At 45.8% G+C, this 25,256-nt stretch overlaps 1 protein-coding gene across 1 annotated transcript in view; it reads left to right on the top strand.

Annotated features, from left to right (window-relative positions):
* PTPN1 (protein tyrosine phosphatase, non-receptor type 1) overlaps positions 517-25,256 on the top strand; it is a 64,599-nt gene continuing 39,859 nt past the window's right edge. Inside the window, exon 1 of the mRNA XM_018058021.1 lies at positions 517-742. Coding sequence (XP_017913510.1) covers positions 680-742 — 63 coding nt within the window. The 5' untranslated portion in view covers positions 517-679. The remainder of the gene's footprint in view (positions 743-25,256) is intronic.

Here is a 25,256-nt window from a genome sequence, read left to right on the forward strand (position 1 = left end):
ACAGAAAATACATTCAGAGAATAGCGGGGCCTTTCCCGAAAGTCCGATAAACCACGAAGCTCTAAGTTTCAAGAAACCGGGGCAGACATCGGGCCAGAGAAGGAGCCTGGAAGGGGAGCACGTAATGCTCCCTTGCTCCTCGCGTCTCCTCTAGCTTTGAGCCCTGAGACCTAGGCCCTGGCGCTGCAGGAAAGAAGCATCACTGCTTCAAGGTCACTTGAACCCCACGCACAGCGTCACGGCGGGCACTCAAGACGCGTGGGCGGGGTGGGGGGGGAGGTTTGCAAACCCATGCGCCGTGGGCGGGGCGCCAGGGGTCGCCTAGGCAACGGGCGCGCGCCACGCCCAAGCCCGGAGTCCGGGAAGGAGGGGGGGAACTCGCGCGGCAAGATGTCTGCCCCAGGCCCCGCCCCCCGACCCCGCCCCGCGGAAGTGCTTGTCGACGCCTACGAGTGCTGATTGGCCCTTCCGGCTGAGGGGCGGAGCTCGCGGCAGCGCGGTGCGTACTTCCGGTTGCCGGGTTGACATGAAGAAGCGGCGGCGCGGCGGCGGCTGAGGCGGCGGTAGCGACAGAGCCGAGGCTTGCGGCGGGACTCGGGGCGGCGAGCGTGACGCGGCCTAGAGCGGCAGACGGCGCAGCGGGGCCGAGGGAGAGGCGCGGCAGCCGCCCCGGCCCGTCATGGAGATGGAGAAGGAGTTCGAGCAGATCGACAGAGCTGGGAGCTGGGCGGCCATTTACCAGGTGCGGGAGCGCCCCGGAGCGCTGCAGGCCCTTCCTGAGGCCTCGAGAGCCTTCCCCTCACACACACCGCCCCCAGCCCCGGTCTCCCTGTGCGTCCTGCCCTCCGCCTCGGCCCCCGCTGCTTGAGGACCCGATCGGACGGCGGCCGCGGCCGGCGCACTGTGTCTTTGTCTCCCGGGCGGGCCTGCGTCTCTCCCGGGCCTCGCAGTCCCCCGTTGACCCCCCACCTTCCTCAGGTCTTCCAGCCCCGGCTGACCGACCTCGAGAGCCTGGAAGCCGCGGGCCTCCGCTCTCGGTGCGAAGCCTCCCACCCCGACCCCGCCCCCCGGCCCGGCCACTCTTTGTCCCTTGGGGTGATGGGCAGAGCGCCCCCCACCCCCCACTTCCCTTCCTAGACCGGACCACCGCGGACTGCCTTCCTTTGTCTCCCCGGGGGGAGAGGAGTACTCCCGCCCTCCCTCTTTTACATTTCCTCTCCCCCTAGTCGCCGTGCTGCGTCGAGTCCCAAGGATGACAGTCCTTTCCCCTTTCCTGTTCATTCATTTGATGGGTCTGCATCCGCGTGCCTGTTACCGTGCTAGGCACTGCGGAGGCGCTGGAGGTAGTGTTGGCTGAACGAGACCCGCGAGACCCTATCCACCCCGCTAGCTTAGTGTCGAACGGGGGCAGTCAAACACGTGAGCAGATCATTTCAAAGGGTGACAGGGGGTACGTCGAAAACAGAGTATCAGCAGGTCGGGAGTGACTTCAGGGGAGAGGGTCTGTCTTAGAGAAGGGGATCAGGGAAGATCTGTCAGAAGAAGAGGCATTTGCTCCGTGAGCTCCGCCCTGAGAGTATCAGACTCAAGCGCTTTAAAGCCAGGAGGACTGTAGCACCAACTCCACTGGGGCCAGAAGGTTACCCCGTGTCAGGCAGGCAGCGCGGGGGAAGGTTAACGTTTTTACCCTCTCGAAAACAGCATCTTTTTCTCCGGCGAGCATCTGACCCTTTGGTCAGGGTGGAGATGATGATGTCTTCCCAGTCCTCATCTCCTTGTGGGCTATGGTGGTTCATGAATAAAAACTTACGGAGGTGGGGTTTCTCCCATGTCTGCATCATCAGATAGAAAAGATGGAGAGGTCTGCTTTCAGGAGCAGCTAAATCCTGTGAGGAAAATATGTTGCTCCCGATTAAATGTCATTGCGGGGGTTGTGAGGATTAACCAAAACCATACTGGGTATTTTAAATAAGCGATGTACAGAATAGAGAGATGTTGTTACTTGTGTAAAGGAAGAAGGCTGCTTTCGGCTTATAGGCTCAAAAGGCAAATTGTGAGACCCATCAGCTGGTAGTATTAAAATCTATTTTGAGCTCCACTTAAAAAGGAAAAAAGCTTTAAGCAGTTCTTTGGTATGCTTGACTAACAAAAGCCTTTTTTTGACAGGCTTGGTGTCATGTGGATTTGCATCAAGCTTATTTGACAGGATTCTTTTTACTTGCACTGTAATGTATATTAGCTTCTGATAGACTAATGTTTATAACCACTCTAATCTTTATAAGTACAGTCGATCAATATATAACATTTTATTGCATGTCTAGTCTCTGAGTGAATTGAATGAATTCCACGAGTGACTTTGAGAATGTGTAGACAAGTTTTCTGCATCAAATTTAATACAGTAAAGTGGTTTTAAAAGAAAAAATTCTTGGTCTGAAGTGTTGAAGTTGATTATGATGTACCCCGTCTCAAGTAGGGGTGGCCTCCAGGAGTTTTGGTTGAATTTGATTTGTTTTAGGGCAGAGTGAGAGACCTGTCACCCAAGCATTGTTAAAACTTTGTTAAGCAACCCACTAGCATGGAGCATGGTCTTCAGTTAAATTTCCCTCATTGTTTTAAGTTTGTCTACCACCTTGAAGTCCCATGAGTTACATGTTGAGATTTCTCTAGACTCGTAATGGATTGCCACATTTCTGGAGGTGGTTTCTTTTATCTTAGAGAATTATCCACTCAGGCTTTCTCACCTTTGCAGTACAGATATTTCTCTTTTACAAAATCGAAATTAGAAGCTCTTTTCCTTCTTAACGTTAAAAGTGTTAAGAGCCAACTGTGGCATTTTAAAACAATGTAGAATTCAAATGACCTTGAGTTTAAGGTGGCAGGTTTTCCAAAGTATGTGTCAGTTTACCGAAACCATTATTTTTCAGAAATTCAAAGAAATGTGTTTATGGTTGGTAGAAAATGGAAGTTAAAAATATTTTGTGGCATATCACAATGAAGGCAACTTTCTACCAAGCCACTTTGAGCTTGCTTAGTCTATTATGATTTTTTAAATAACACGTAATTTTTGTAAACAAAGCAGTGCAGTTATTTCTCACTATACTAACTTCTAACTAGAACAAAAAAATGTAAAAACTTGGAAACAATGGGAAAAGAACAAAGGATGAAGTAGACTTTTGCATGCTGAGAAATGTGGCGGCTTAGGAAACAAAGGTTTCAAGCAAAGATTCTGTTTGTCAGTTTGATAAAGTGAGTATAACTGGTTTTAGTCGTTAATGCTCATAAATAGCATAGACACTAATAAGCATTTAGGTCTATAAAAAGTCAGCTCTGAAAGCATGTACAGATGGCTTTAAAAGTTGTTTTCTATCACTTAAATGATTGTATGTCTGGTTTGAAAAGTGGAAGTAATACATAGAGGGCCTTGAGTGCTCAAGAGAGAAGAGATGGGGAAAAGGATTGGTTTTGAAGCTAGAATGAGAGAAGAGTGGGCTTGAGTGAATGAAAATCGGAAAAACTACGCATTTGTAATTTAAAGTTGGGGTCAGGTATTTTCACTATTTCTCTCATTTCTAATTCTTTGATTCTCTGACACTGTTCACTACTTCTCAGTATGAATGATTTGATTGTCTCAGATAAAAGAGATTGCAACAATAGCTTGTGACTCGAAGGCAAGATTTATTCTGTATTAGAGGCAGGCTTTGTAAAATGGGCCACTCTTCCAATTGACATTTGTTTTTATAGCTGCTTTCATTGTGAAATACGACTTAATGCCCGACTATGTTAAAACCATGTTACAGTAGTCCACTGAAATTCCTTACTGTTCTATACTTCTTGTGTCATTACAGTCTAAGGCGAATATTAAAATTTCCTGATAATTTTTTATGTAAATACTATGCTCTTCAGAGAAAAACTGTGTTTTGTGCAGAGGAAGAGATCTATATACTATGACTCACTTCACTTTAAAAAAAAGACAAACGGAAATACATGGAGAGCTTGGGAAGCCCTAGTCATCTTGAGTGACCCATTAGATCTAAATGTTCTCTTGTAGTCCTGGTTTGAGCGCACTAAATTTGGGTGTCTGATCCCCACTTTGGAAACATGCAAGGACGCTTGTAGCTGTCTGGACTCCTCTTAGATTGACAGGGGGCACAGGTAGAGATAGTGAGAGGGAGACTGTTTGCTGTCATCATCTGCTTGGCATGGCTGACGCGTTTATAGGGATGCTTTGGTTCTATTGGAAGCACATCATAAACCAGAGTATCAGATGGTTCTGAAAAGTCAGCTGGTGGATAACGTGTGCGCGCGCGCACACATATGTGCTTAGTCGTGTCCAACTCTGTGTGACCCCTTGGACTGTATCCTACCAGTATAGTGGTAATGCAAGTGATTTTTAGTTATCTACCATTGGGCCCCAAGGTCTCTCCAGTGCATTTTGCATTTTAGCACAAATAGCTCTCCCAAATCTGTTTTTATTCTGGTATTGAGTAATGTAATTAATGTATATTGAGTTTCATGATAAGTCTTTAAATTTTGTGTAGGGGTTTTTTTCAGTCTCTAAACTGCTGAAATAACTCTGTCCACCCCATGCCTCCCCGTCCCCCACCGCCTTTTTTCTTTTTTTGAGTTGTCCGTTTTCTGATCATTTAAATTGCAGAATCCTTTTAGCAGTTTTTGTCCAATGCTGTGCTCTTAATGGCATGTATTTTTCATCAGCCTACCTGATGGCATGTGAGTTTTGCACAAGCTGGCATCCCTCCCTACAGTGTTCATGTTAATTCGTTCGTGGTAACCAGCTGATATTGACTGCAGAGAGGCTGGGCGTGTTTCCTTGTACGGCCCCTGCTCGGGAACAATGGGAAGTCCAGCTGGGTCACTGTGTTCAAGACAGTGCAGCTTGGTACCAGTCAGTGGGCGCACGTTTTGAATATCCAGGAGTGCCAGGAACTTTGCAGAGGTTCTTGACTCCTCTGCTGCACCCCATCGACTGGTCTCCATGATATGCTTCCTGCCATCCCACTGGTCTCAGTTTGCCTGTGCTGCTACCATTTCTGGTTTCACATGACAGAGATTAGTGAAGCCAGAAACATGCTGATAAGGTCCCTCAGCAGTCTCTCCACATCTTCCCCTGCCCTACCGGATGTGTTCTTCACATAATCTCTAGAGTAATCGTGTTAAAAACAGACCTGAGCCTGTCTCTCCTGTGTTTACTTCTACGCTGTCGTTCATCTGAGAGGTCCAAACTCCTTGGCGTGGCAGCCAGGCTCCAGCCTTCGCCTCCCTCCCATGTACCTTTTATTCTAGCCACCCTGGAAAGTGCAGTCTTCTCCAGACACCCTTCTCTCTCATTCCTCTGTCCCTTGGCTCAGCACTCTGTTTAGGCTGCCAGTCCCACTCTTTCTGGCTCAGACGCATGCCCCTCACACTAGATTTTGGCCTTCTCCTTTGTCTGCGTCCTTACACCTTCACACCCCGTGCTCTCATGGGAGTGGTTTCTTCGTATCTGGGCTCATCTCCTGTAGAGTCCAAGCTATGGAAGTCAGCTCTTCCATCTTTCTCATTCATCTTGGTGTGCTTTGCACCGGCCAGAGTGCCTTAAGAAATGTTGGGGTTGAATGGATTGTCAGCGCTTTGCTCTGGGCCCTGGCAATAGACAGACGAGTCATGGTTCCCAACTCACATTCTCAGGGAGGAGGAATGGTAGACACACACATTAATAGATTAGCCTGTGTCGGTACTAATAGCAGAGGCCACTCAGAGAAAACCAGCACAGTGGGAGCCGTGGCTTGATGAAGCAGTTTGGTTCTGCCCACTGTGGTGGCTTGGAAGAAAAGCTTGGGTTCTTACCCAGTAGGAGTTCACACCACCAGTGTGTTTCACAGGAGCTTTCAGGGTAACAACAGATCTGTCCTTGGCCTGGGGTGAGCTGAATAGGAGACTTGGAGGTACTCTAAAAAATTATTGAATTACTCTCTTCTCATCACTCTCGACTTATTCTCACATGCCTTCTAGAAGGGCTTCACATGTACCTGGTTTGTAAGATATGTTTTGACTATGGTGGGATTAAAAATATGGTTCTCCGTAAAGTAACAACCCTTTTAAAATCTGTGATTTTTCTTTTTTTTCCTCAAAGTATAAATGGTAAAGGCAAACATTTTTGGCCTTTGATCAGACCACACTTCTAGCCAGGAGAGTAGTTGAATCTTTTGCTTTTTCTCTAGTCGGTTCTAACACTAACTAGGCTGACTGGGTCCCTTCCCTGCTTTGTGCTTCAGTCCCTTCCTTTGTAAAAGTAATCCTCTACCTAACTGACCACTAAGTTCTCGTCAACTAATAAAAGTCTTTAATGTGCTCACAAAGAGAGTTTAATGTTCTTGAAGTAAGCCTTGTAAACCCTGCAGTGACTGCTCAGTTTTGTAAGGTGTGTGGGTGTCAGTGGGTACAATTAGGCTCAAAAATGCATGAAAGTTTTGTGAGTATAGTTAAAGATTCAGAAGAATCGAAGCATTTTTTCCCAAGAGGTATTGAAACCTTTTTAATAAGTGGGGTTGCTTTGGTGCAGTAATGTGGGAAAATGAGTGGCACTGACATGTAAGTTACGCTTGCAGTTTCTCGAAGTAGCAATTGGTGGTTTTTCCTGTAAAGATAGAGGAACTGATTCTTGAGAATTTACGAAAGATTCAACCCCAGCTAGGTACACGAAGAGTCGCTGCCCTGTATGTTGTAATTTTAGAAAGAAACCTACATCTGGTCTAAATTCATTTGAAGAGTATGTTAGTATACACAGCTGCCATGTTTGCGAACAAAGTACCGAGGCTCCAGCGTTTGAGAAAGAATGCTTTACTTTGGGCTTCAGAGTTGCCTGACAGCTGCCCTCCCCTTTCTCAAGGCAGCGTGATGTAATCACAAGTAACTTACTGACAGTCTGTAAATTCTGAATGTCTGAAAGCTAGGAACAAGACCATTTCCCACGTAAGATCTTTTCTTTACCAAAATAAACAGCCAAAGGAAAATCAAGCTCACACACACACACACTCCCCCCGCCCCCATCAGTCAGTCATACTGCAGTGCAAGTCACACTGCAGATGAAAATAACTACTGATACATGATTTTCAGTTTTCTTCGTTTTAAATTTGTGACCTGATTTAATTTGCAGTTCCAAATGCTTATGATTCTACCGAGGCTGTATGTAAAGTTTTACGGGTGGTTATTGTGGTTTACTCGCTAAGTCGTGTCTGACTTTTTGTGACTCTGGACCATAGCCCACCAGACTCCTCTGTCCATGGGATTCTCCAGGCAAGAATACTGGAGTGGGTGGCCATTTCTTTCTCCAGAAGTTTTATGGATACCCCATGGTAATTAGATTTGGTGCTTAAGGAGTTCTCCAGCACAGAACCACATAGTAAACATGGCTTATTAGCAAAGGGACCCTTAAGGATTGTATTTTTCTCAGGAAAATACACATATTCCCTACTACTATTAATCTAGTACTGTGCCAGGAAATTGTGAGTCCTTATTGAAGAAGGTTAACCACTTGTTGAAGCAAACCTTTGGGCCCAAGTCGCCTTGTGTCCTGGGCTTGTTTACTTGCAGAGCAGTCTTCCCAAAGACTGAGTAAGGCGTGCTTGCTTCGACGGATGGAGGAGGAAAAGCCGAGGTTGTGTTTGTGGCTTTTGTGGGCCAGCAGCACCACTGGCAAAGATAAGATGAGCATAGCAAAACTAGGGTTCCAAGGCTGCTTTTCTAGTTTATTAGTTAGTGATTGGAGAAGGAAAACTCCCTTATCTCCATTACTCTGTTATTAAATGTTCTCTCCCCTGACTTTTTTCTTCTTACCTAATGGCTTTGTTATTGGTGCAACTCTTCCTTTTGAAGAGTCACATTTAAAAATTGCCACACTAAGTCCCAGGGAACAGCTTAGCTAGTTTTTATTCTGATGAGTCCTGATTACTCAGAGAATTGTGCACTGCTGTGAATTGCTTACAGAGAGGTGAACATCAAGTAATCACTCCAAACAGTTGGAGTTTTCTGAAGAACAGGGGGTCACTTAAAAATGTCTGCACATGAAATCACTTCTGAATATAACTTCACTCAGGAGAACAAATAGGCAAGCTGCATTTGTCATAATAGGGTAAATTAGCTTTAAATTCCCTTGGTGGTTAAACATTTGTCGCTGTTATATTTATCTCTCTTAGACCTTGTATTGCTTCACTATTCAAAGAGTCAGGCCTGAGTGTGCTTCTGCAGGGATAAAGGTGAAGTATGCTTCAGTGGCTAGTCAATATTTGTGTGGCCTTCGCACAGAGAGAAGAGGCCTCTCAGAAGATATTCAGAGGTGTATTAGAGGGAGTTTTCTGCTTTTTGTTGTTCTTGTTCTGCTCTATTTTTACCCTAATTTGAGCTGTTTTTTGACAGCATCTTAGAGTTGAGTGTCGCCAGTATTTTTCTCTGTCACATGGATGTGCTGTGTGTGAGTAGTTGCTCAGTTGTGTCCGACTCTTAGTGACCGCATGGACTGTAGCCCGCCAGGCTCCTCTGCCCATGGGGATTCTCCAGGCAAGAATACTGGAGTGGGTTGCCATGCCCTCCTCCAGGGGCTCTTTCCAACCCAGGGATTGAACCCAGGTCTCCCACATTGCAGACAGCTCCTTCACTGTCTTAGCCACCAGAGAAGCCCAAGAATACTAGAGTGGGTAGCCTGTTCCTTTTCCAGGGGATCTTCCCAGCCTGGATGCCATTTCCTGGATCTCCCCCTACTGCCTGGATGCCACTTCCTTATTGCCAGGGTCTTTCAGATCATCATCCTAAGAGGCGGGGTGAAGCAGAATGGTGCAGGATCAGTAAGTTGCCTTAAGCCCCATCAGGTTGGCAGGCGCAAAGCCCATCTCTGGAGCAACCCCCAGTGCACGGGGTGAGGTGGCCGAGCTGGAGGCTCAGCCGGTCCACATGCCTCTTGACTGTTGGCTGAGACTCCACGGCCCCAGGATGTATGCTGTGCTCTCAGGGGTCCTTCATGTGCCTCTCATGGTACTGTTCTAGGTGTATCTAATTACACCTTCGTGTCCTGCTGACAGTTTTTCTTAATGCATCCTAGGAATATTAGTGCCATTGGCAGAGTTCCGTTTCATCTGTTCTCGTCGTAGTAGCCAGGTCTGCTCCTGTGCCTTGCTTTCCTACTTACTGGTAAGAATGCTTTTGATCATTTGAGTGACAGTATTGAAGAATGCACAGTAGCAGTTGGTAAGTTTTAGGCTCATCTTTTCTTAACCACTTGTTTCCATCCTTTTTGAGCTTGAACTTGCCTCAGAAAACTTACGAAAACGTAGTCATCACTCGGAATAACTGTAAAAAAAAAATAGTTGAAGTTTAACAAACTGGTACCTCCCCCCTCCCCTGCCAGGAACCTGTATTTGTCAACTAAGCTTCCTTTTGCAACATGTTCCACTACTTGTTATTGTTTCCCAACAGACTTGTTCATTGGACAGTGAAGTTCCTTTTGAACGTAAGAAATAAATGGCTGGAGGAGATGGAGGCAAGGTTCGGTTTGCAGTAGGAGTCTGGCGTGTCCATGGCTCTTTCTGTGAAGTGCAGCTGGAGATGGGTGTGGTCCATCATCTAAACTTTCCTATCTTCAGTTTGAGGAGGTGGTTACCCTTCCAACCACTGAGGAGCGCACAGCACATGCTACTTTATTTACAGGGTGAAACTTGGCCCTAGTGGTTTCCCCTGTACTTGCCTTCAGAGGAATAAAATGCCATTCTTTGGTAAAGTTTCCATGTCAGGTCCACTTTAGAAGGAAGAAAGGATACAGCCGAAGTTAAAGGATTAAACTGGCATCACTCCTTTAGTTTTGTAAATGCCTTTAATGTTTGATTTTTGTAGGTTGCTCTTAAGGAAGTGATAAGCGTGTTAGGTTATTTGTGGTTTGAGCTCATTTTGGTCTCCTGTTCACAGCTTGCTCGGTATCCTCTGACGCTAAAACATGCTTTCTTAGAAAGACAAATGTTGAAATGTAGGACCCAGTCTGTATTCTGCGCTTGGCGACATTTCAAAAGCATTTTTTTCTCAGTACTTCGGTAGCCGGACACTTTGAAGCATAGCAGCTTTCTTTTAAAATCATTGATTGCTTTGCTGAGTAATGTCTTTCCTTTTCCAGCAGGTAAATTAGATTCTTTCCTCCAGGCGTGGAACTGTTGCTCCAGGCTAGCAGCTTAAGGGTATTTTTTAAAAGAGTCTGTCTGATCCTGGGATGTAACTGCATAGGAAACCTTTCCCACCCTGTCCCCTTCATTGATAAAGCCTTGTACTTCTAAAGACTGGGCTTTTGTCTCTTTCCAGTACTGGTTAGGTTCACACAGGAGTTTTGCTTCAAAGCATTATAAACTGCCCTGCTCCCCACTCTTAAGGAACCACCCTGAACCACCCTGATGTACCCCCAGGAACTTGGGAGGTGATGGAAGGGAGAGCACGGGGTTTGGGATTTGGGTCTGCCTTCAATTATTGTGGAACCTCAAAGGAGTTAACATTCAGGATCAGGAAAAATGTAGTGATTAGACCAGACAACCTTGCTGCATGGCTGGAATCTTAACATCCTGTGCCTCCGTGGTCGGATGAGCAGCCGGGAGAGTGGGACAGCTTTGCTGAGGAGCCGGGCTCCGTGCCCCACGGCTGCTGGATTCAGGAGCCTTCTGTGTTCTGTGCTCCCCTTCATCTAACAGTGAGACGGAGCTTCCAGTTTCCATATTCGCTCAAATCAAAACTTTTAACGGCTTCATTATGGCTTTAAAAATAAAGCACTCTATGTAGGCATAAATTGATTATTTTACAAAATGACCAACTGCCACACTGACGAATGTAGTTTATTCTGAAATTATTCTCATGTGTAAAGAGAATTATTAGGTTTTTGTAATTGGACTAATATCTCCCATTCAAGGGAGAAACACACGGTCTGATCCATGTTGTGCGCTCATTCATAATGAAACCCAGTATAGCTGACATTTACTGAAGTCTGTTGTATGCCCCAGGCACTGGGCAGAGCGCTTTACTTGCAGTGCCATTTATTACACACCATAAATCGGTCTTTAAGAGCAGGAAATGCTTTAGGAGGACAATTAAGTGTCAGAGCTTCTATGTTCTTCCCTGCCTGAGGTCTCCCGTGTCCTACATCCAGCTTTACAACGGCCTGGTGGCCGTGCTCACACTGCACCACTGCAGACGGGATTGTGCTGAGCCTCCTGGGTGATCAGCACCTGGAAAGAGAAGGTCAAGTTTGTGACCACTGTCTGTATTTCTGACCTGTTACTCATATGTCACGAGGTGACCATCCAGTTATATTGGACTTGGTCCACACAGTGCTTTAAAAACAAGAGGAGCTTGAATTTTTGTTGTTGTTGGTAAATCAGGAGGAATTACCTACAAATCTGGGTTTTTGACTTCTCTTGAAAAATCTGCAGATCATACGGTCTGAACCCAGAGTGATAGTGGTCTGGTGGGCCCAGGGGCACCACTCTCCCTAACTCCACACTAGTAATCTAACTCGTGTGTATCCTTCATTTACCACAGCTCTCCAGCCGGTCAGCCTGTCCTCTCTTGTATGAACTACCCAGCCCTTGGACCCTTGAATTTGAGCCTCTACTCCAGGCTGGGTTTTTTCCTTTAGAGTTTGCTATCAGCATTAGAATTAAGATGATTTTTAAGATGATGTTTAGGCTTGTAAGTAGTTAGCGTGCTGTCATTAGATAAAATCAGAGGAAGGGAATACTAGCCTGAAATGTGGTGGCTGGTGTCAAAATGCCTTGGGCGGGCCCTTAACATTGAAAGCCAGGACAAGATTATTAAGCAGGGGCTTCTTTCCTTCCTGCCCTTCCCCTCCCCTCTCATCCTCTGCCCCCTTCTGCTATTTTGAGGAAGCTGGAATCTGCCGCCATGTTTTTCCACCTCGAGCAACTGAGTGTGATTATATTTTTGTCCCATGTTCAATTATTTCCATGAACTATTTTTGATGATCAACTTGGAAATTAAATTGGATAGTCCATGTGGGACTTGATAAGAAGAATGACTTGCTCAAATGTATTTGCACTGAAAAATCTAAGAAGTAAGGTTTTTAATGACTTGCTTGGTGACCTGGTTAGGAATGATACCATTTGTTGTGGGTCTCAATTCACGAAGTTTCTTTCTCTACCTTGTACCGTGTGGCAAGGGATGAAGGAAATGACAGCCATGAGAAGAAAGTATGTCTATGCATTACAAAGACTAGACGTGAGAGGTCTTGGTGCCTGTGTAGCAGCAGAAGTTCACGTGTTACTGTAGGAGATGCTGCTGCTTTGATCTCTCTTGAACATCTGTTCCTCCATAGAGGTGTGTGCTGTGTAACAAGTCAGAACAAGCAATAGCAGGAAATCCCTGGTGGCCCAATGGTTAGGACTTCGTGCTTTCACCACCACTGATGTGGGTTCAGTCCCTGGTCAGGGAACTAAGATCTTGCAGGCTGCATGGCATAGCGAAAAATAAATACATTCAATAATTAAAAAGAAAGTTGTTTTTTTTTTTTTAAGTACAAGCACTAGGTAGGGCAGATTCTTTACCATTATAAAACAATCAGGATCTTTGTTCTAGGGTTTATACCTTTTCCCTTCCTAAAGCTGAATCCCAGAAGGACAGAACTGACTCCATGTTCCAGCAGCCCAGAATCATGTGACATGACGGCACTACTCATTTAATACTTCTTTGTATACGTGCAGTTAAAATCAGTAACTGAAGATCAGTTTCTCCATGAAGCTTTTAGCTACCCTTTATTTCCTCTTCTGTTCTCCAGTTGCACACTCCTCTCAGGCAGAGCCCATTCACTCATTCAAGTACGTGAGCTGGGTGCCAGGCTGTGGGGGCCAGTGAGGATAAGTGGTGCGCGAGAAAGACACAGTCGGTCCTTACTCTTAAGAAGCTTAGCAGTGCAGCCAGCACAGGCCGAAGAGAGACAATCCCAGTTCAGTAATGAGAGTGCTCTTGGCATAGGCCTGGGCGCTGGGGCATTCGGGAGAAGGAACAGCAGGCAGAGGCACTGTCAGGAGAAACAGTTTATATGCGTCTCATCTGGGCTTCCCTGGCGGCTCAGTGGCAGAGAGTCCACCTGCCAGTGCCAGAGACACGGGCTCGATCCCTGGTCTGGGAGGATCCCCCTGCCCCGGAGCACCTAGGCCCGTGCACCACAGCCGCTGTGCCTGTGCTGTAGAGCCGGGAGCCGCGCCTTCCGAAGCCTGAGCACGCTGGCGCCTGTGCATCGCAGCGACAGCAGCCACCGCAGCCAGAAGCCCTGCACGTGCTCTTCGGTCTGTACAGAAAGCAGCGCTACATTTTCACATGTAAAATATTTTTTAAAAGACTCTTTAAGTGTAAACTTGACTCACTAAGAGCAAATTGAAAATATGTGACTATCCCCCTGATTTGCAGATGATACTGTAAAAATAAAGGTCTCATTTATTCACTGTGAACTTTAAAGGATATTTTTAATGGTGTTAGCCAGCTCATGCCATTATGTGGTCTGTGTTAACGGTTCTCTATAAATAGATGGCTTTGTTTGAGTGATTCTTTCATGTCTGGTACCTTGTAAAATAAGTTTGCTGATAATTTATCCTAGTTTTAAATGATTAAGCGATGAGCTTTAATTCTCAGGCATTTTAACATTTTGGATATGATTACAGGTTCTGAGACTTTATGATTACTTAAATTTAAACATACAAATTACCGTCTTGAGCAATTCTAAATGAGTTGCTGAATGTTGTCTGTTTTCCATTCACATGCTTACTAAACTCATTCTTTGCTGTGTAGAAACAGTCAGAATTAGATATCTGCAAACCATTAAGGTTGTGAAACATCTATTTTTCCCTTTTTCTAATTCTGGCTCTGAAGATCATGTATCAAAGTAACACTGGATTTTATTTTTTAAAGAATAATTGTTGATTGCTAGTTGTCAGAGATTTGAAAGGGGGAGAGTTTTTCTGGATGGTGGGTGATGAAGTAGAGTAAAAGACGCTTTGACTGTCTTTCTTTTAATAGTGAAGGAGGATGTTTAAGTGTGCTTTTGGTTTTTGTTTTTCCTCCTTTAAGTTTTATTTTGGAGTCACTTACATGTCACTGAATGGATATACTATGGAACATCCATAGCAGTAGATGTATGGAGTAGAACAACAATAGTTCATAGACCTCTCACAGAATCACTAAGCACAGCAATTAAACGGGCAGAATGTTGCCAGGTGTGGGGTGGGAGTGGGGGCGGGCGTGGTGTGAGGGAGCAACTATTTTAAGATGGAGGCGAATAGGAAAGCATCATAAAAATAGACCTTCAATAGAAGTCCAAACTCTGGGCAAGACTCCGGTTCGTTGATTATGCTGTGTCTTCAGATTTGCTGAAGACAGTGAGAACAGTTAGGGCTGGAAGGGAGGTATAGGTGGGAGGGTATATCTTAGAGAGAACCCCAGCAGGGACTCACCTCCTAGTCAGTAAATCACCTTCGGGGACTGGTTTAATTACTCGCCTGTATTGTGCTGCTTATGTTTTAAGTGGGCCTCTCAGCATCCCTCCGTCCCCCCTAATTTTCCCGGCTCCCAGCAAGCCCTCTCTCTGTCCCATGGCTGTGGTCCGTGCGGACCACATCAGTGATCGCTGGGGCCGGCTGCCTGCCATCCTCACCTTGTACAGTTCGTGTCTCTGCTCTCGGTCCCCCTCCCATAGGCATGCTCTGGCCCTTAGGGTCATCTCTGTCTTTGCTGTCTCGTTAGACTCAGACCTTCCACTCTCCGGTCACAGCGCCCTGCGCCTCCACACCCCCTCCCTCGGTTACTTCCCTCCTCTGGATTTACCCCACCAGCCAGATTTTCAGCTGCTCGCTTCCAGCTCAAGCCCCCCTTCCCTCCTTAGGCAGGGGTCAGTCCCCTGAAATGCTGCCTGTCCAGTAGTCCCACCTCGCCATTTTGCCCGTCTTCTTGCCCTCAGCACACCTGACCAGCCCACCCTGGACCAAGCCAGCCACCAGCTTGTCTTTCCCTGGGCCCCCACTCCTAAGTGCTGCTGGAGAAAATCTTCCACTTGTGCAGATGGACCTGCTAGGAGTCTGGTCAGTAACCTCAGATCTGTCTCCCCCAGCTCCTGGCTGTCGGGTCTGAAGTTTGCCAGCCATCCTTCAAGCCTTATTTCTCTCGACAAGAAAAAGGAGCCTTTGATCCTGAGAGCCCTCACCTCTGTGCTCTCCACGCCTTCCTGTCCTACCTCTGCAAGGTGTCTTGCTCTGACGGCTCTGTGACACTTTTAGGGATGTGTCCTTAGCCCTCCATCTGTTTTGCCATCTTTTTTGAATCACTTAAACATTTGCACGCTTTCTCTGGCAGCAACTCCCCCACCATCAGCACTTTCCAGTTGAAATGTTTGAAATAAATAGGTCACTCTGTCCATTGTTCACCTCCCGGTCACTCCCCGACCCAGGGAAGCTACGCTCCACCCTACCACACCGTGAAAATAATTGTTCACAAGGTCACTGTTCGCTTCCTTGTTGCTAAATCCAACGGATTCTTTGCATCCTTATCATAACAGCATTTAACACGGTCGACCTGTTTGCTTCTTGAACATTCTGGAACCGCAGTCTCCATCGCTCTCTCCTTTCTTTTCCCTTTCCTTTCTGTCTCCTCCCTTTCTCTCTGGCTAGCCCCAGCCCGCCCTCCTGGACTCCTCTGCTGGTGGAGCCCCACGCGTCTCCCCACACCGCTGCTTTCATCTGCCTCTCTGTTCTTTGCTGTTTCAGTTGTTCACCCAGAGGTAGTAACAGCCCCTGAATTCAGAGTGGCTCATAGGTGGCCTTGGAGTCGGGTACAGCTTCCAGAATGAGCTTCGTTCCTGAAATGCCAGCTCGCTGTCCCCCACAGGGCCTGTGTGTGCTGCTTCCTCTGCCTGGAACATTCTCCCTCACCAGTTCTTGTTCTGCCTTCCCATCCCAGCGTGGGCCTCTCAGGAGGCCTTCTCAGACTCCCCGACTTGCCCATCCCTGTACTTCTGCTTCCATAGTGCCCTGTGCGGTGACACTGTAATGACACCCATGGTCTTGTAATTGCCTGTTTGCGTACGTATCGCCAGCTAACCCGGCTTAGAAGTCTTCGAAAGGGCAGGACTGGCAGGATTGCTTTTGTTAGAGTCATTTCTGTCCCTTAGTACCCTTTATAGTGCCAGGCACATGAAAGAACTGAGCACGTAGTTCCCGGCTGAGCGGATGAGCTGTGCTCTTTGGTCCTTGAACCAGAAGCTGGTTGGCAGGGAGGCACTGACTCGGTAAGCGTTGTGCAGGCCGTGTGCTGCTGGCCCACAACCGGGTCAGCACACACTTTGTTTTCTCTCTTGCCTTGGAGAGTATGTGTGAAGCCACCCCCTCCTCCACTGAGATGGGGAGCCCTTCTGAGCTGGATCCGGGTGGAATCTTGGTGTCTCCCTCACAGTGCGCTGCATGTAGTGGGACTTCATGCCAGTGGTCTTCATCTCAGATACGTAGACACTACACACACAAATACACCCGCCGGAACTAAGTCTCGCCTGTAAACCATCTCTGTCTTCCTCAGCTGGTCCTGCCTCGGGGCGGCGCACAGCCCACGCCGCTCGGGAGGGGCCTTTGCCCTGTGGCTTGTTCCGTGGTGCTGGCCAAGTACCAGCGACGTCAGCGGAGGCGGGTGGGGGGGGGGGTGGTCTTCCCTCGTTGAAACTCCTTAGGTTTGGTAGCTGCGACTGGCCAGTGCTGACAGGAAACAGAGGCATTTACTGAAAGCCAGAGCTGTCAGCGTGTAGGACACAGAGCTCCTGTTAGCATATGATTTTGTGGTTGGTGTGGTGCTCCTCTATAAAAGTGAAGAATTGGGCAAAAATGGGAGGAGCGTGCTTGGGTCTCTAAAGTTAGATCCTTTTTCCTAAGTAATTTGCCTTTAGAATTTCATTTGTTTGGAATTTCCTGAGATTTTGATCTTGCCAGAAGATTTCCAGCAAAACAAAATTCTGGGCAGGTGAAGAATTTGCATGTGAAACGAAATCATTGTTTTTAACTCTTTTCTTAACATATTATCCTTGGTTCAACCCTGAAGGTTATTCTGTTTTTTGTGATTCTCAATTTTTCCCTCTTCTTCTGGTTCTTATGAAAGGAGTGGTATTGTTTGAATGGAGGAGAGGAATAAAAATAAACATAAAAGCCTTGTTCTTGCCTAGGCAGGCTTGGCTTTGTGGCTTGGAGCAGAATGACGTGTCTAATCTGGTGAAGAAGGGGTATTTTGGATTGGTTTGGCTTCTTGTTGGATTTTATTTATTTATTTATTTTTTGAAGGTTTGTCTTTTAAACTGGAATTTTTATGTGAATGTAATCAAATGTGTATAAACACCCTTAGTTTCACAGTTGGCGTCACACATTTCTGTTACCTGTATTAAACACAAGTCATTGTGGTGAATGGCGTGAGGCAGGGTTGTTTTTTCAAATGAACCGAGGCCTGGCGTGATTAAGTGGTCGCAAAGCAGACTTGTGACCAGAGAGTTCTTTTCTTCCTGGTCCAGTGTCCTTTCCTCCAGATGTACGCCTTTCCTGGAGCCCGGGGATGCCTTTTGTCGGAGTAGAGGTTTCCTTTTGGGACTATAGCACTCGCCTGCCTTCAGCCTGCTCACCTTTGAACCCTCATTGCTCCTTAGAGAAGTTGTTTCTGTTGAAGATGGTTATGGGAAGCAGGGAGCTTTTCTATCCCAATAGGCTGGTTTCAGGCATACTGACACAGTCCTGGGGTTGTGGCCTTCGTTACCGAGTCCGCACTCACCCTCACATTCTCGGTCTTGTTTCCCCCTTCCTTGCTTCCCCTGCTCACCACCCTCTTCCCCCAAGGCCACCACAGCCACCAGTAGCAATTAGCCCCGTGTTGGATCTCGAGGCTGCTTCCCTGAGGACACAGGGCCAGTGGTGGTGGCTGTGGGCGTCGGAACCGAGCTCTGTGGGTTCTCGCGCTGTGGCCTTGGGACATTTGACTGGCTGCAAACTACAGCAAATGACTGCTCCCACCTTCTGATGTGTAGTTAGTTGTTTTCTGTCTCTGGGTTTAAGGCTGGTTGAAGAGGATGGATGATAGAAGCAAGCCTTCAGTAGATTGGGAGAGGTGTTCACGAACAGCCAGACAGCTGGATGCGGCGGCCTGTAACACAGAACAGGCTCCGAGTGGCCAAGTTCGGTGTCCATGGGTTTTGTTTTTTGTCTGAGTTTTAATCGCCCTGTTTTGTCTTTTTTTAAATTGACAGGCCTCAGATAAAAAGCTGTGGGCGGTCTCCTGTGTCATGGAGTACCTGGGTGTGAGGCTCAAAGTTTATGACTTCCCGGAGCGTCCCTTAAATCTTACTTGGGTCAGTTCATGGGAACAGTGTTCAGATGGACTCTTCAGCTGGCAGAGTCTAGAACGGAAACCAAGCATGAAAGTACAGACAGCCCCTAATACGTAAGCGTGTCCAGTACAGAAGATTGAAAGTTCATTGTTCGTGACACGGAACGTTGTTTCTATAGAATCAGTGCGGTGGTTAAGGTCCAAACTTACCTGTACCTATTTAATCTGCAGTATACCTGAAGTGTCCCTATTAATACACGCTTTCCCTGTACAATTATGATATATGATGATTACTATATATAATATTTAATATTATGCGTAATAGTGATTTTATTGATAAAAACCATTCCAGGTTCCATCTGGGAGGTAGTGTGTGTGTGTGTCTGGGGGCGGGGGGTGGGATGGGTGTGTATTAATGTATCCTGTTCTCAAGCAACCTTGGCACTGGAAGTTGTTTTTCTCCTCCCTTCCAGGTAAGTATGGACTCCCATGGATTTCAGGGGAGAGGCTGGATTCAGGGATGCAGGGGGTAGACTAGAGCTTGAAGGATTGACTAGGCTGGTGCTTCTGGGGCTGGAGAACAGTGGCAGCTCCCACAGCACTTCCAGGGCTGGCCATCTCTTCATTGCCCTCTGTTGTCCTCTGGGGTCTCCATACATTGACCTTTTTTCCTTGGTTACCTTTCTTTTTGCTTAGACCAGGGTTTTTGCTTCTGATCTGCACCTGAATTTCCTATCCAAGGCTCCTGTTTTTGAAATAAATACCTAGTCTTTTTGAGGTTTTCAAAATTAAATGTTGTAGCTGAGTTGTCACCTGTTAATTTTGCTGTGAGAAATTGTAGAATCCCAGGTGACTAAACTTTATAAACTGTACCTGTATTTCAATTTCATTCTCCCCTGATATGTATCACATTGCAGAAAATAATAGCTTTTATAGTTAATACTGATAACATTTCCCTTGATTATATTTCTTATTTAAGACTTGTTTTCAGGTAAGACCTTTTCATGACAGTACATGAAACTGTACAACGCACTCCCTACTTGAGCCTTCAGAAGCTGTCCACGGAGTCCAAGATGCATTCCGTAGGCGCCTGGGTGAACCTCTGGGCAGGCGACCTCTGTGGCCTCAGCTCGCTTGGAGCCCCAGCTGGTGCACAGGGATCTTCACGGGCAAGATCAGGCAGCGCGAGCCAGGCCTAGCAGGTGGGGCCTCGAGAGCGTCTGAAGGCTCGGCAGGCCTGGCCCTTGTGGCCTTGGAGAAACGGTTTGCCTCCGGGGCTGTCATCTCCCGTGAATGTCATGTTCCCCCCCCCCCCCCCCCGAGCCCACAAATAGCCAGCTTGCATTTCATCTTCCTGCTCAACCAAGCAGTGCTGAGATGCGGGGGCCTTGGGCTGCAGGCTGATGGCCGTAGTTGCCCTGGGTGTTTCAATCTAGCAGCTGGCTGCTTTTGAACTGGCTCGTGGAGAGCTGCAGGGCTAAGGTTCCCTGCTAGTTCACATTCAGCTTTTTGTCCCTGACTGGACGGCTGCTGTTTCACTTCTCAGCAGAAAGGGACCCTGGGCCTACCCACACACTCAGAAAGGAAGGTGTGATGTACCACTTCTGAAAGGTTGGGTCTGGCGTCATCGTAAACAAGAAGGTGGGCTGGAGTCAGGCGGGGCTGGAGGTGGAACATGGCTGCTCCCCAGCATTACAAATTGTTCCACAAATGCACTCTGGCATAGTGTGATGGAAGTTTCTGGCATCTTATTCCTGTTAATAATCGTAGCACAGAAGGGGATGGGGGAGTGGGCTTGTCTGGCCATGGAAGCTGTCATATTAAACAGCACTTTTTGCTTTTAACAGGTTTTATCCAAATGAGACTAGGTTTTCTCTCTCAAATTTACTGGCAGTTTTTCTGAAAACATCTAATTAATTTGCCAGAAAATCACTCGAGGATTTAGCCTTTTTTTTTTAACCTATGCAAATATGTTATATTCCTTTACAGTAGATCAGACAGAAATGGGTTACCTGTAAGATTTTATATATTTTCTAATGCATTCTTTTTATATTAGATACATTTTTGTAGACTTTCTTATGCTCTTATTTGGAGGATGTATTTTGTAACATAGAGCACTGCTTTATCCTGTCTTATAAGCTTGATAAATTTTTTAACCACTAAACATTTTTTTGTATATTGGGAAATCCACTGAGTAATTATAAAATCAGCAGACATTTGTTTACACGTTAACATATGTATCTATTCCTGCTGCTGCTGCTAAGTCGCTTCAGTCCTGTTCCTAGTTGCACTAAAAACCTAAAGTAGCCTTCAGTTCTTAAGTTTTCCCTTTCTTCCAGCTGATTGCCAAGTCTTCCAGCTTCCTTCTTGAATTGTGCGTCTAACCCTCTTCTTTCCTCATCTTCTCCCCTTGCCTCCATTCAGGCCCCCTCCTCTCTGGCCGTTTACAGTCCCCTTCAGCTGGTTCAGGCCCTTGACTTCCAGCCTGTCTTTCATGGGACAAGAAGGGATATCCTTGTCCTACTCGAAGACTTCCAGTGGATCCGTGTTGCTGGGTCTGGCGTCTCCAGATTCCTTGGCCTCACCTAACACAGGTGCTTAAAGCCGGTCTGCGGAGGGTGTGGCCTGCTCTGCTGGCTAGCCTCCCCCGCCACCCCACCCCTCCAAAGCCCCCCTCACCCCATTCCTTTTGCACTTCAGACTGAGTCATTGTGGGTGCTGGATCTCCTGTCTGCTGAGAGCCTCCTTTCAGCTCACAGGCCCCACCTCCATGGAGCACATGCCTCCTGCTCCCAACGCAGAGCTGACTGTCCTGTTCAGTTCCCTTTTTTCAAAAAACTACGGCAAATATTATTAGTATGCTTTCTCTGTTACCTCTGTGAATGCAGTGATTTTCCCTTATCCACTTGAGGAATCCATCTCCCTGGAGGAAAGTTAGGATTTGGTCGCAGGAAGAAAGCCACTGAGAAAGCACGTATTCTGCCTCTGACATGCCAAATAGCTTTTTTTTTTTTTTTTTTACAGCATGTTGCTCCTTTTTAACAATTCCATTTTATGTGAATTAATATTTTTATTCTGTTGCTTATATATTATTTTCTTCTTAGCTAGAACATGAACCCTCCCAAGAATATGGGATCATGCCTTTCAGACCTTTGTATCCTCAAGACCAAGTGTATTGTAGCGTCTGACTTATTGTCACCTTGTGGACCTGCACCGTACACGCATTTAATCATGCTTAGTTAAACTATACATAGTGCCACAAACAAAAAGAGAAATTCCTCTAAGTACCACATTGTCTTATCTGACCACCTCTTGATATCCTCTGCAAGGAAGGGGAGACTGCAGGTAAAGAGAAACAAAAGAAGTTAAGATCTAGGCTTTAAAATATCTCAGCCTTCAATGTTTACAATTCAAGATTTTTTTCCCCAAGGTTTTAATCTCAGTTGCATGCAATTTTTGCCTCATCGCACGTTATAGAATTTAGTTGCCATATAAGATGGATACCTCTGTACACCCTTCAGAAATGTTTATGGAATTAAAGAAACCACATTAAGGACTCAACACTTAAAAGAGTAAGCTACCTAACAATTATTCACTAACAGAAGAGTTGTAATTTTCCCTACAAACCATTATGCTGGTCATCTATAAATTCATATAAATTATGTTGACATTTAACTCATCCCAACTTGATCGGGTGCCCGTGGATACCAGGCAGGACGCTAGGCAGTGGCGCGTGTGCAGGCGCGGGTGGTCGGAAACGCGGCCCGTGGCCCCGTCACAGTCACGCGGGCGATGACTTGCGGAGCAAAGTGCCATGGAAGAAAAATAAAAGGTGCCAGGAGAGTGTTGAAGAAAGGGCTTCAAGCTGGTGAGAAGAGGTCAGTGAGTGCCTCTGCGAGGCTTACAAGATGGGGTGGGACAGCCTTTTGAACAGAAGGGGCTTAGCAGTTTTCAAGAAAGCAGGGAAGACATGCATGGCCTAAGCACTGGTCTCCAGAGTATGTCACCTCCTGAGATAATGATTCCCGGAAGTTAATTATTCACTTGCAGAAAGTAGGACTTCCTCTTTGTTTACAGACATTTTAAAATTAAGGATTTGTCTTATACTAGAGTCCCATGATTTGTTGAAGAGTCCTCTATTCACTTTACTCACGTTGCTTGAGATTTTATATACTATTTTGAGAATACCTAAAGTCTTCATCTTATCCTTTCAACCCTTATTAAGAATTCTTTATTTTTCTAATTTATACTGTATGTCATTGTATAGTGATATGTTTACTATGGAAAACAAAAAAGAATAAAAGTTTTCTTTATCCCTATCACTGCACAGTGTAGGTACTATAACCATTTTATCTATTTTCTGCCAATCATTTTTAATTGAAATTTTTATTGAGATAATTATAGATTCATGTGAGAAATAATAGAAAGATCCCTTGTACCCTTTGCCCAGTTTCCTCCACCTTGATAACATTATCCAAAAGTGTAATGCACTGTTGCAACCAGGATATTGATATGGATGGCAGCTTGTCCATCTTAGCAGGTTTCCTTGGTTTTACTTATGCTCATTTGTGCGTGCTGTTTTCCATGAATTCTTGTATTAGTAATGCTATTTTGTGGTGTGATTTCATTCCAGTTTTTTTCTTTTTTGCCCTCAAAAAGCATCTCCTCTCCTAATCATATATCCCTCTCATATCCTTATGTGTTTTCTCGCAACTTGTTTTAAAAAGCAACTGCCCATAAGGGAAATAAGTAGATTGAGAACAGAATTGTCAGTCTGAATGTACCTTACCAGCTTACCGATTGTTTGTAGACAGTTTAGCCAATTTACAGTTTCTGACCCTGCTACTGAAAGATCCTCTGGGTGGTTTGTAACTAAGAACCATTTAGTGCCATTCAAAACAGACCAAAGTATGTCTGGAAAAAAAGCCTGACAGGGATGTGTAAATGTCAAGTTGCCTGTACTTTAAGCAGAGCAGAGTACGTAGAAGAATAAATATATACAGGGAACGTACAGGTAACAAAGGAGGCTTTGAGAATTTTGCTCTTATTTCTTCAGTGAATAGTCTTCTCATTAAGCTAATAACCACTTGCTTGCTGCATGTGTGGTCAGTTGATTTTTCAGTAGTCATATAATGTTCATACGTGGTCTGGTTTTTGGTATTGTTTGAGTTTTCTCAATGGGAATATATTACCTTAATAATGAGAAAATACCCCCAGTTTTCAATTTTGAAGTAAAAAGAAACAGTAGACATGTGAAAAGTAAGAAGGAAATTGGTTTAAAGTATCAGAGTTGAGGAAGCCTGAGTAGAGTGGGAGAGAAGCCCAGATGGTCGATGCCAGTCATGAAGCTGCACAGGGTCGCTGGCAGCACGGCGACTGGACAGACAGCTTGAAGAAATTTCACAGTAGGGGGAAACTGCCAAGGGCATGCAGACGGAAAGGGCCCCAGAAGGAACACGAGGCGTGAGTGTCGGTTTAGAGTTTGGAGAGTGAGAGAAGAGAGCTCCTTCTGTCAAGAATACGATCTCAGTGGAGGTTAGGCTCCCACTGATGAAAAAGTTTGGTTCTGGCTAAGCTTGTTCAGCAACTCTTAAGATTTAATAACGTGAGTATGTGGAAGGTACTTCAACAAGAGAATCTGTTTCTCAAACCTGGTAAAGTGGTAAAGTTTTTTTTAACTTACTGTTTAGTCACTAAATTGTGTATGACTCTTTTCGACCCCTGAACTGCAACATGCCAGACTTCCCTGTCTTTCGCTACTTCCTCGAGTTTGTTCACGGTCATGTCCCTTGAGTCAGTGATGCCATCCAGCCATCTCATCTTGTGTCATCCCCATCTCCTCCCACCTTCAATCTTTCCAAGCATCAGGGTCTTCTCCATTGAGTCAGCTCTTTGCATCAGGTGGCCAAAGTATTGGAGTTTCAGCTTCAGCATCAGTCCTTCCGGTGAATATTCAGGATTGATTTCCTTTAGGATTGACTGGTTTGATCTGCTTGCTGTCCAAGGGACTCTCAAGAGTCTTCTCCAACACCACGGTTCAAAAGCATCAATTCTGTGGTGCTCAGCCTTCTTTATGGTCCAACTCTGAGATCCACACACGGATGTGAGGCTACTGAAAAAGCCGCTGCTCCGACTAGACGGACCTTTGTTGGCAAAGCAGTGTCTCTGCTTTTCAATAGATTGTCCAGGTTTGTCACAGCTTTTCTTCCAAGGAGCAAGCATCTTTCAGTAAGGTGGTCTGATATTCCTATCTCTCTAAGAATTGTCCACAGTTTGTTGTGATTCACAAGTCAAAGGCTTTAGCCTAATCAGTGAAGCAGGTGTTTTTCTAGAATTCTCTTGCTTTTTCTGTGAGCCAGTGGGTGCTGACAGTTTGATTTCTTCTATTTGCAGTGTGATTGATAACCCAGAAAATGCAGTTTTAGAAAAATTACCTGAGTAAATGAAGGTAGGTTAGACGGCTGAATAACAAGATTATATAATAGACTAATACATATATTGTGGGCCCATCTATGTAAAAACAAGTAGTAACAATTCAAAAATAATGAATTCATTATTTAAGAGTTCATTGTTTTGTATGTTTGGAGGAGTAGATTCTGCTAGACTGTTAACGCTGGTGAAGTTTTTCATTACACCTTTATATTGTGTACACTGGACATGTTTTTATGATTCCTGTGGAGGGATTTTGCAAGTAAGTCTGAGTATTTAGGAATGTTTGCATTTTCCAGTGACCCCTTCGACTCTGATGTCGCTGTTCTGTACCCTTGGAGCCCTCAGTTTGGGACTGTTCCTGTGATTCCCTTCTGTGAGCACTATTGAAGTTATGTAGTAATCAGCCGTTCTCTCCTTCCCTCTCCCCCAGCATCCAATTTGAAGTATTTTCG

Source organism: Capra hircus, chromosome 13 (assembly GCF_001704415.2).
Source record: "Capra hircus breed San Clemente chromosome 13, ASM170441v1, whole genome shotgun sequence".
Classification (NCBI taxonomy): domain Eukaryota; kingdom Metazoa; phylum Chordata; class Mammalia; order Artiodactyla; family Bovidae; genus Capra; species Capra hircus.